This window comes from Atractosteus spatula, chromosome 8 (genome assembly GCF_055471065.1).
Source record: "Atractosteus spatula isolate fAtrSpa1 chromosome 8, fAtrSpa1.hap1, whole genome shotgun sequence".
In the NCBI taxonomy this organism is placed as follows: Eukaryota; Metazoa; Chordata; class Actinopteri; order Semionotiformes; family Lepisosteidae; genus Atractosteus; species Atractosteus spatula.
Window position 1 is genome coordinate 46923893 of NC_142713.1, and position 12277 is coordinate 46936169.

Below are 12277 nucleotides of genomic sequence, written 5' to 3' on the forward strand. Positions count from 1 at the left end.
ACTAACACTCAAGTTTTTTTCCGCAATTTTACACATCGGTTCGGTTCGTTAGGACATGGCGGCTCGGTGCAGTTCGACGACCACACTAACTGAGCCGAGAGACATTTCAAATCAAAACACATTTACAGGAAGACTAGATAATCGATAATTCAGATTTCTATACAGCATTATGTAAGATGGAATTTGTAGATCACCTACAAGATTTCCTTACACAAAATACGTGAACAAATAAAATATAAAAATATAAAATGTACGTCTGTAATTAGTGTTTGTCTCTTAAGGGGCACAAAAGCCTACCAAAAAAGGTAAAGGTTAACGAACGATAGTCTATTTTTACTATACATGAAATCTAAACACAAAACAAGTAGTTGATGAGTTTTACTCGCTGTGCTACTTCTCTCATCAAAATGCTCTTAGACCTTCGGGTACTAGTACTAATCCCCGCCCCCACCTGTCAGATTTTTTAAACCTTTGCTGTCTTAGTCCTCTGTCATTCCGTGAATTAAAACGTCTGACCTTTTTTTCTGGAAATATTTATACATACAATCTTTTTCTCACATATTTACATCAGAAATGTCTAACGATTTAAGGCTGCTAATCAAAAACGCGAAACAAATAGTTTTAGTTTGTAATAATGGCGAAAGATACCTGACCAAAGACGGAATGAAAAAACTTGCTCTGATGGAGAATGCCAGTTTGGTTGTGGGGAAGTAAGTTAAGTTTTGTTGTTGCATGGTGCTATACTGTCATCGCTACATTATAATGTGTAATACATGAAATACTGTTCTTAGAATAGGTATTCTATTTCGGAGGCACGGAAGGTTGGCAGATCATAAACACTAACAAAATGTACCGTACAAAGAAATTATTTATAATAACGCTTCTGTGGTGTTATATAACATTTCTCATATTGTACTTTAACTGTATTTCCTGTAGTGGTGATGCACGTTTATAGGAATTGATGCAAAACCAAAACACAATTTCGACTAAGTTTTCTTTACAACAGAATACGCTATACATTCTCTTTAAAGGAAGGTACCTTTTTAAATACCAAAAACCTATTTTCTTTCAACTATATGTGCCACAAGGTGTCGCTTTTTTCCAGTTTCTATTTTGGCTATTTTGCAATATTTTTTTATTTTATACTGTAGTAGTCCATAATCGCACAGTATTATTGGTACCCAAAGCAGCTATGCAATATTCTTCAGATTTTTACCATGCTTATACATTTTATTTCCTTTTGGCATTTTAAGTTCCTTGTGTAGTTGTTTGTACAGAAAGAGAGTATTAACACGCTCTAAAATACTTGATTAATTTAATTATTTCAGAATTTAGACCACTTTATAACAGTGGTGAATACTCTGATTTTGTTTTTCATATTGGTGCTTTTAAAGTGAATAAAATGTATCCTATTCAAACAGATACAATTCCCAAAGGAAAAAAAAATGTCAAATGTTGCAGAAACTTCGGTGCAGAAATCTAAAGTGCCTCCTGAAAATACTCTCCAAGATTCCTTCAAGAATCCCTTTGGGAACGTTCTTCAAGTCTCTATTCACAGGCAAGACAAAGAAAGGACATGGGAGTAGGGAGAGTTCAATCCAGAGTTATCGAACTTTGGCAGGGCTGTGCCTGATACATGTACAGGTTCTGATAACGAAGTGTGGTTCTTTGTGACTATTATGTGTCTGTTCCTTTCAGGGATGGCCTTGTGAAGGCTGTGGGGCCTGCTGGCTTAATCGATTCTCAGTACAAGGAAGCATCATTTGAAAATGTAATTGATGCCTCGGGCATGTGCGTCATCCCAGGTGCGTATTGAGTGTAAGGGTACGCATGCTTAAAATGTAACCCCATAGATTGTATTAAGCGGTTTCATGTTTTGTAAAATGAAATGATATATAATTAAATAATTTATAATAACTGACATTTGTTTCAGGTTTGATAGATGCCCATACTCATCCTGTCTGGGCAGGTGACAGAGTCCATGAATTTGCAATGAAGGTATCTATGTCTCTTATCTATCATCAATGTACCTATGTATAATGCAACAGGTTTTGTTGAGAAATTAACTATCTACATTTAATTTTATGTTTTACTATTATCATTTTTGTGATTTATAGTTCTGACACTGCTATGTCTGCCTCTGACATATCCCTTCATTAAAGCTTAACAAACTGCCATAGGGCACCATACAAAAGCAATACTGGACTGAGAGGCTTCAAAAACACAACAAATCAGTATTATTGTTACACTAAATGTAAACCATGAAGAAATCATTGTAAGATAATATCTTCCTTAAAGGAGATTAATCAAAATTTTCTCCTTTGAACATGGGACTTTAAACAAAACCAAAACCAATCTGATTCATTTTTAGAAGCTATTTAAAAGCGAACTGCAAGGCTTTCTTATAATCAGGGGTTAGAAAGAATCAGCATTGATGAGTGCATTTCAAACCACAATAAAAGTAACACAGTACACAGTAACTTGTAAAATCTCCAATTTACACAACAAAATAGACAAAATTTCCAGGTATGCGCAATGACATTCTGAGATTCAGAACGAGGCAACAGAATGTCCAGTGATGTGATGCGGCCGTATGACATTGTATAGGCTTGTGAATACATCTCTTTTAATTAAATAGAAATATTGCTCTCGACTTCGAGACAGTTTTTCTTATAAATGTTAACTCTGCGTGCCGATCAGGTTGGAAACTTTCTGTGGTGAAATACCTGCTGCACAACCTGTACTTATTCGCTAGTACATCACAGTACATTAATCATTACTGGGACCAGTGAGCGGAAAGGGCCGCATCATGTCTCAATTCCTGTGACCTCTTGGTCTTTCACTTGTGGCTTGATGTGGCCCTTTCCGCTCACTAGTCCCAGTAATGATTAATATACTGTGATGTACTAGCGAGAAAAATGAATTAAGCACCACATGTAAGTCGCCATGTTGTCGCAATTCACTTTTTCTTTACCGTCAATGAATTAATTTTGTTACCGAGATTTAATAACCTGTCTGAGAAATTTAGACTGCGGTTCCCCTTTATTTGAAGGAATCCGGATTCCATCTATAGTGAGGTGTTGCCAATAATAGTCTCAGTGTCGCTTTTAGGTACAAATAGTAATAAGAACACTTTATTAGCCATATACAATTTCCTACATTAGGAATTTGTCTTTTCGCATACCCCAGCTTGCTCTCCATGAGACACACAGACAGGGAGAGAGAAGCTTGGGACAGAGCACAGGGTCAGCCATTGTACAGCGCTCCTGGAGCAGCTGGGGATAATGGCATTGCTCAGGGGTCCAATGTAGTAGGATTCCTCTGCCAGCTGTGGGATTTGAACCAGCAACCTTCCAGCCACAGATCCTGCTAGCTTGTTGGCATAACTAAACAGTGTAAGAACTCAAACCAATGTGAGGCAGGGAAGGCGCTGCGTTAGGGGTGCGAAAGCCAGAGGTAATTAGAACACAGTAAGAACAAACACCACGCAGGCGCTCTGAGAGTGGTGCAGAGGAAGTCTGAGCCCTCGCTTGCTCTGCCCAGCTGGCAGGGGCCACGTACATGGAGCTGCACCAGGCCGGCGGAGGGATCCACTACACGGTGGAGCACACCAGCAGGGCCTCCCCGGAGCAGCTGCTGGCCGGCCTTCGGCCGAGGCTGCTGAGGATGCTGAGGGCCGGCACCACGCTGGCGGAGTGCAAGAGCGGATACGGCCTGGAGCTGGACACCGAGGTCAAAATGCTGAGCGTCATCGAGCAGGCTCGCCGGGAGCTTCCCATCGGCATCTCGTCCACCTACTGCGGGGCTCACGCAGTGCCCAGGTTAATCCCATCGGTACTGCAGATTCAGGGGGCCTGGTTGCTAGCGCTGCTGCCTCATAGCTTTTATTGCTTTGATGTGGAGTTCACGCCAGCGACCTCCTGCGTTGACCTTGTATGTTCTCCCCGTATTCACATTGCGTTTACTCCTGTACTCTGCTTTCCTCCTGCCCTCCAAAGACTGGGTTTAATTGGTGTCTCTAAATTGTGCCTGTGTCTGCGCATGTGTGTGCCCAGCGATGGGCATCCCATCATCCCATCCTTGGTGTAGGCCTGTCTTGAAGCTTATTCTGCCAGGAAAGGCTCGGGGTTGCCTCAGTTCTCTACAAGAGTAAGTGGAATGTATACACATTGTCTATTCTACAACAGATGTTTTTTACACAGAGATGCATATTTCACAACATGTTTTCAACTCTACCCATCTATCGGTTTTCTAACTATTTTATCCAGTATAAGTTGATAGGGGAGCCAGAGCCTGTCTGGGCACACAACGGGCTCAAGGCAGGGTACACCCTGGAGTGGACACCAGTCCATTGCAGGACAGACACAAACTCACACACACTCACTCCAGGGGCAAATTTCCCAGAAGCCAATTAACCTGCTAGTATATCTTTGGACTACAGGAGGAAAATTGAGCTCCTGGAGGAAAAACCTGCAAACATGAGGAGATCATAGAAGCTCCATGCAGGTAGCAGCCCAGGAATTGAACCCAGGGCCCATGCCCTGCAAGGCAGCAATGCTAACCACTGCGCCATTTTCCATTTCACAGTATGTTTTATATATTATTTAAAAATCTATTATACTTATATATAATTTTTCACTGACAATGAAAAGAAGCAAAATATCCCACAGTAGTTAAAGCTTTATGAACTACTTTGCTTTTTTTCTGAATTGAAACCTTGTGTTTTTTGTAGCATCACAGAAGCCTAAAGAGGTTTTCTTTACTACCTCAGTGGTGTATTTTGTGTACAGGCTCCTGTCTTTTTGGTCTGTAAGGTTCCTTGTGGATCTGTGAAGGTTCTTCTGGTCTTCCTCTGCTGGAGTGCAGTTTCATATTTAAGGTGATACTTTGAGGTTTTGTGAACTTGTATCACTAAATATTAATGCAGACTTGAGCATTCACAGTTCCTCAAATGAGCCACGTGTTTCTATGAAGAAAAAATATTTTCTTCTTTGTTAAAATCTTAAAGGAAGTAAAAAAGCAATGTTCTTTTCAGGATGTTTCCATAACATTGAAGAAGGACGTCTAAAAAAGTTTGAGATTTTACTTTGCAGGGGGAAGACAGCATCCCAGGCAACTGATGAGATCATTAAAGTTCACCTCCCTAAACTGAAAGACAAGATGTCCAAAGGAGAGCTCAGTATTGATAATATAGATGTGTTCTGTGAGAAAGGAGTGTTTGACCTCAATTGTACCAGAGCCATCTTGAAGGCAGGAAAAGACATAGGCCTACAGATTAATTTCCATGGTGACGAACTTCATCCAACCAACTCTGCTGAGGTGCCCTCTTCATTATTTCAAGTTTCAAAATATTTTTTGTTTTACATGTTAAGTCCTATTTAGAAGCGAAATGTACAGAATATAAAACAATTGAAAGGGGATGATTATCTTTGCACAGGTATACAAAAGAGGTGGATAAGAATGATAGTTCAATAGCCCAGATATCTATTCATGTAAAATCCTATTTTTTAACAAAAATATTCAGTATTAGGTTTTTTTCTCAGCAGTTATTAAGTCACGGGGGTACAGTGCAGTATGATGGCCCCTTTTGGTTTGTAGGTAGCGAATCTTGATTTGTGTTTGAATACTTTTAAATTTTAAATTGTGAATCACATAAGACCTTCAAAAATGTTGAATTACCTTGCTAGCCTTGAGACTGACCTCCATGTTGTCTTGTTGCTCAGCTTGGGGCTGAACTGAGCGCTCTGGCCGTTAGTCATCTGGAGGAAGTGTCTGACGAGGGGATAGCAGCCATGGCCAAATCCAAAACGTCAGCTGTTCTGTTACCAACAACTGCCTATATTTTAAGGTAAGACAAGCCATTGAGTAAAATACAGTACAGGTATATAACATTCAGTACATACTTTATTTTACAGTAAGACAAGCCATTGAGTAAAATACGGTATATTCATACTCTGTTGTACTGCAAGAGAATACATTGAGTATATCATACGGAACGTAAGACAGTTTTCTACGAGAGGAGGCCCTTTTAGTAGTTATTTGATAAGGTTTGGATACTGTTAATTGATATAATTTCTTGAAGAAAGCCAAAATATCTGCTTTAACATTATGGCTGGGTAGCTTATTCCATGCTCCCACAACCCTTTGGGTAGAAAAGCTGCCTGCTGTTCTTGCTTTTAAATGCACTTCCACTCAGTTTTGACTTGTGTCTTCTAGTTCGTGTTTCAGTGCTGTGACATGAGTACGTTTCTATACGGTATGATCTGTTCATGGTGCATTTACTGTATCAAATGCAAGCTGAGGTGCCGTGTAACTCTCCATGGAAAGCTTTTTTTCAGGAAGCTTTTTAAAAAGAAAATATAATACTATATTAGTTTGATTTTAAAACTCTATAGCCAAAGTGCTGAGAGAATGTGTTCACAGCTAAGGTGTACGGGATTCAAAAGGATGGCAAGAAGCCAGTTCCTTATGGTTTTAGTTATTACTTGTCATTTGTTTGTATGCATTATGTGTCACTTTTTGCTTCCTGCTTTTTAATCAGTGGTTAGATTTTTAACAAAACTGTGCTGTAGTTTTTATACTGCGGTCCGTTAATAACACCAGTAGATTGAACTTCTTTTGTTTAAATAAAAAACAGGTTCCCCTTAATTTCCCTGGAGTCAAACACTCCATTATCCTCTAGGTCAACTAAAATGTAACGCATGCTTTAATATCCAAGACAACATAGCTATAGTGCTAAATCTTCTAAACATGCTGACCTTTCTAGTTACCTGTTATTCATTACCTAGACTGGGATTTACAGTAGGTCTTTACTGATGTTCTGAGGAGGGGGGCACGTTGAGCTAGATGCAATTGAATAAGCCTCATTAGAACTGGAACAAGTAGAGGTTAATCCCATGCTGAAATTTAAATAGATAAAAAAAGTATGTTCTTGTTGTGGATGCTCATCAGGGTGCAGGAACAAGAGTCAAAGAGCTGGGATAGGAAGGACAAGAGAAAGAAATCATGAATGAGTAGGCGGAAGGTACAATGAATTAGACACACACAGCTGAGCAGAAGTTTGTACAGTGTATTTGGTGCTGTAATGCATTTCAGCACATCTGGCCAGGGTGCTGGATTAAATGAAAGATATACAGTAGCTGTGCCACAATCATCAGAAGGTATACCCATTGCGGTGTGATATCTCTTGATTTAATATTAGTTCTAGTCAGCGTCAGAAAGTCTTTAGATATATTGACATAAGTTTGCACTCTAAACAAATCTGTGTGCCGAGACACAGAAAACAAATTGAAATGATCTCCAATTTCCACTAAACAGGAGTAAAGCAAATGCTTTGCGGATCCTAACTGCTCATGTGTAAAAAGCCAGCTGAGTGATTTCTGCTTGGTCTGTTAATTAATAAAACGCATATGAAAAAGAGTAGCAGTCAGCGCGCTGGACTGTGCTGAGAAGGCAAATACAGTACCTGCTGGGGCAAGGACCTGCAGCACTGCTACAGAAAACAGGGAGTGAAGATAAATAAAAATCATCTCATCTTCATCTCTTAGGAGCAAACCAGGCACCCAGAAGGAGGGGTTTTCTTCCACTATCTCACCTGGGCTGAATGATTCCCTTTTATTTGTGTCACAGAACACGGCTTTCTTTGTTCCCCTTTCATTTTTTTTTTCATTCTGATGGTTGATGAACATTGTTTTGGAAATGGAGGTTTATGCCACCAGTCTGCTTGTTCTGTAGATTGAAGCAACCCAGAGCAAGAGATATGCTTGATGCAGGTGTCATCGTAGCTCTGGGCAGTGACTTCAACCCCAACGCCTACTGTTGCTCTATGGTAGGTGTCTGAGTACGATACCGAATGTACAGAGACAGAGGTTTTATTTTCAGCTCTTAATCAACTGTTACTCGTGCAACATAAATCTCTAACTGGAGGTTATCTAAGTAAACCACTCAGTTTACGTGGTTTTGTGTAGCTATCGCAAGTTTAATTGTCAAGGGTTAATCTTTAATCAGCAGAAACATTTGTGAAATCCAGAATCCCATCAAACTGCATTATCTTCCTTCTCCTATCCTAAGCAGACTGGGACCTCAAACATCATGATCTGATTTATTGTTTTCCTTTTGGTTAATTTGCACTTTGTGATTTGCTTATCAGTTGATTTGCCTTGTAAAGGAATGGGATGAGCAGATGAAAGCTGGCTGTTGACTTTCGCTTTCTTCCCAGCCTATAGTGATGCATCTGGGCTGTGTGAACATGAAGATGTCGATGAATGAGGCGTTAGCTGCAGCTACCATTAATGCAGCCTACGCCCTGGGGAAGTCTCACCTCCACGGCTCTCTAGAGGTCGACAAGCAGGGAGACCTCATCATCCTGAATTCTGCACGGTACAGCTTCACTCACATCACATTCGGACATTTGGTTTAGTTTTACTGAGTGGTGAAAATGCCACGCAGCCGAGCATATAAATTTGGGCGCGTGTGGAACACCTTTTTAAGGTCTTCTGGATTTAGAGTGCAACTAAGACAAAGGCATTTAACACAACTCATCAGGCCATTAGTATTGGATTCATTCTGACAGCACCCTTGTTTTAGGACTACCATGATGGACATGTGAGGCAAAGTAAACTGTACACAAAGACATGCTCCCGGTCACAAAAGTTGTTACTATGATCAAGCCTCATTGTTAGTACGAATCTATATTATTGGTGACTAGACTAGATTCTAGGACTAGATTTTCGGGCTTTATGGCATGCTACATTTACATGTTGATTTGTTTTTGACTGAATTATGTGGACTGCACTGCAACTTTTGACATTTTTGAAACTTCCACATGAGACAACTCTGTAGATTTGTCCAGTGCTGCAATAAACAAATTAATTGATAGCCTACACTATGAATAGCACACAATCTTGAGCAGAAGTTCCCAATTTCCCAGATTTAAAATGTTATTCTTTTTATGGAATTTGCAACAATGACTAAGAAGTAGTGGCTATGTATCAGAAATATATATTATGCAATGTAAGATGCAAAGAAAATGTTCAGTTAATTGGATTTATTTAATGCCAGTTGTATTTACTGAGGGTGGCACAGTGGTTAGCATTGCTGCATCACAGTGCTGGGGCCTGGGTTCAATTACTGGGGTTTTATCTGCATGAAGTTTGTATGTGATCATGTGGGTTTCCTACCACAGCCCAAAGACATGCTGGTAGGTTAATTTGCGGCTGGGAAAACTGACCCTGGCAAGAGTGTGTGTCTCTACAGTATGTCTGTGTGTGTCCTGTGATGGACTGGCGTCCCATCCAGGGTGTATCCTGCCTTGTGCCAATTGCTTGCTGGGATAGGCTCCAGCTCACCTGAGACCCTAAACTGGATGAAGCAGTTAGAAAATGGATGGATGTATTTACTGACTTAACTGCAATATGACATAAAATAATTACATTATATATATTTTTTCTAGGTGGGAGCATCTGATTTATCAGTTTGGAGGACATCAGGAGCTTATCAGATATGTCATCATTAAAGGAATGGTGGTTTATGATAATGACAAAACCATGGACTACTGAATGTTTTCCAGTGGTTGTGTAAATTAATGCATTTTGAAAAAAATAAATGCCTATAAACTAACTGAATTACCTGATCTTTTATCTTTAGCTCCTTCATAAAAAGTTACCAGCTGTTTCCATATTTCCATATTATTTCTCATCAGGTTTTACTATTCATCATGAGTCATGAGAAGGTTTCTAATCTTTTTAGAGAACATTTGTTTTCTGCTTTGAATGGAAAATTACAATGCCGTCAGTCAAATCTTCACATGAATCAAAGGGAATGCTTGAATGTGCACTCATACAAAACATGTACAGCTTTTTAATTAAATCAAGTCAAATCAAAGTTTATTTATCAAATACACAACAATACAGCGTGCAGCAGTAGTTGCTGGCAATGAAATGTCTTTTCTGCAAGCTCACAAGAACCACAAAATCACAAAAATCACAAAATTAAGGTTACGAAAATAAGGTTACATAATAATAGAGGTAATAGAAATGGAATAAAACTCAATATGAATAGAGCTGCTATGTGTCCATGGTGTATGCAATATATACAAGTAGTGCAGTATGCTGAATACAATGAAAACTGTGTGTCCATGTAGCCATTACAGGTGATTTGCTAAAGGATCTGCAGGTTGGCTATTTAGCAGTCTTATTGGGAAACCAGTCTTATAGGTTTCTCCAGAGGAAGAAGAGTGTGAAATTGCTGATATAACTAAGAGGTTGCAGGCTCAAAGACTCAGTGAGCTAGTACAGCTCTTGTGTTTGAGCAAAGTACTCAGATGCTTACCTATATAATTAACATAACTAGTGAATTATGTCATGTAATGTCATATTTTCCAAACCGCTTTATACCATATGTTGTCGCTGGAAGCCAGAGCCTACCCAGCAAGCAGCGAGCGCAAGGCAGGGTACGCCCTGGACAGGGCGCCAGTCCATTGCAGGGCCAGTGCAAGCCAGTCATACATGGGAACAATTTGGAGGCCACAGTAAAGGCCGAGGGGGGAAATTTGGCCCGGACACCAGGATAACTTCCTACTCTTATCGAGAAATGCCCTGGGATCTTTAATGACCACTGAGAGTCAGGACCTCGGTTTAACATCTCATCTGAACGATGGCGCCCACTATAGTATAGTGTCCCCGCCACTATACTTGGGCATTAGGACCCACACAGACCACAGCGTGGGCACCCCCCAGTGGTCCCACTAACACCACTTCCAGCAGCAACCATAGCTTCCCTGGAGGTCTCCCATCCAGGTACTGACCAGGCTCAACCCTCCTTAGCTCCAGTAGGATGCCAGTTGAGAGTTGCATGTATTATTATATAAACATTGTAAAATGAAAGACCGGTGTAGAGTGTTGGTTTGCAAGCATCATGTCACATTTCTGTCTTTCTCCTTCATTTTTTCCTTTGCCGTTTCATCTTCATCTGGGCTGTCGGCACACAGTAGTATTGACACAGTCTAATGAGTCTGCATTTAAAGTAGACACTGTGTACTCAATTGCCTACAGTACAAGTATAGACAGTTAGAGGTCAAAGCTAATTCTACATTACTTATTAAAATATTAAAAAGCAAACTTGTCATTGAAAGATGTGTAACTAAGTTGTAAAGTTCAACAAAATGGTTTTGATCACTGGATTATATATACTCTAACTGCTTTAAATGATTTATAGTTTAGTCTTGAATCAATGTTAGGAATGACTCAGTTATTTTTAATGACTACATATTTGATAACCTAAAAAATGTTTTTTTGCTTTTTTCTTCTCACTGTCTTCTGTGTTAAGAAACCATTTTACACAAAACAGAGTATCAGTTAAGAAATTCAAGAAATTAAAAGTTTAAAGAAATGTATCATAAATCTGCGCCAATCACATATTTGTCCTTTAATGTAAAACTGTTGATATAACAAAGTTATAGTTGGTTTTCCCCTGTCATTCCTGAGAATGTATTTTTAGCTAGTAGTCTGAAAATATTTGATTAAGAATGAATGGCATTCCGGTGAAGAATTAAGTACAGAGAAACTTTAAATACTAATTTATTTCTAAGGAAATGATAAAAATACAGCTAGTGATATGCAGTACATTATGCTCTCCAACAAATAGCCAATACATAAACTAGTGTATTTTACACACAAATTAATAAAGAAGAGTACAGGATATAGAACAGATATAAGGGATTCGTTCATATTGTTTTATTTTAAAACTGAATCTGAAACAGGGGTATTACCTATATAATGAAATGTTACAAAGAAAATGACAATATATAACCATTAATATATTGTGTCCAAATAATAAATAATGATGTAAATGTTGAAATGGATTAAGACATTCATTTTACTAAACTTGCATAAAGAATTTCTGCAATTTCATGCATGCCAGAGATAACATGAGATAACACTGTAAATGCATATCATTTTAATAGTTGTTAAGAGATATTAGGCATGTTTTGTTATAACTGTAGATATTTAGATTTATTTAATATTTTGGGGTATGGAGAACAATGTCGCAAACATCAAAGCTCACATTTTCTAATAAATTTAATTGGAGTCAAGCAGTAAGGACAAAATAATTGCAAAAACAAATCTTATCGTGGCATTTAAAAATATTTCCTTGGTACGGCATTATCACAGAAATTATTTTTTGGGGACTGTACATGTTACTGATCCATTTAACTCAGACATCAGCTTTTAACCGACCATACAGTATGTGAGGTAGAAAAAAGACAATCGGTAATGAC

At 38.9% G+C, this 12277-nt stretch overlaps 1 protein-coding gene across 2 annotated transcripts; it reads left to right on the plus strand.

The window, feature by feature from the left end:
* The first annotated feature begins 486 nt into the window (after positions 1–486).
* amdhd1 (amidohydrolase domain containing 1) lies at positions 487–9618 on the plus strand. 2 transcript variants are annotated; one of them, XM_088923563.1, is made up of 9 exons: positions 489–710; positions 1699–1805; positions 1934–1998; positions 3544–3821; positions 5094–5319; positions 5724–5848; positions 7735–7828; positions 8219–8379; positions 9452–9618. In XM_088923563.1, the coding sequence occupies exons 1-9, from the start codon at positions 574–576 to the stop codon at positions 9555–9557; spliced, it is 1299 nt and encodes a 432-aa protein (XP_088779689.1). In that variant the 5' UTR covers positions 489–573; the 3' UTR covers positions 9558–9618. The 2 variants fall into 2 exon arrangements, with proteins under 2 accessions (XP_088779690.1, XP_088779689.1); XM_088923564.1 differs by lacking the exons at positions 8219–8379; positions 9452–9618 and having other exon boundaries at positions 487–710; positions 7548–7812.
* Positions 9619–12277: the final 2659 nt, after the last annotated feature.

Coding starts and splice junctions, on each gene's coding strand:
- amdhd1 (XM_088923563.1), top strand. CDS start 574: ATGTCTAACGATTTAAGGCTGCTAATCAAAAACGCGAAACAAATAGTT. Junction 1,806..1,933: donor GGGCATGTGCGTCATCCCAG/GTGCGTATTGAG, acceptor CATTTGTTTCAG/GTTTGATAGATGCCCATACT. Junction 1,999..3,543: donor TCCATGAATTTGCAATGAAG/GTATCTATGTCT, acceptor TGCTCTGCCCAG/CTGGCAGGGGCCACGTACAT.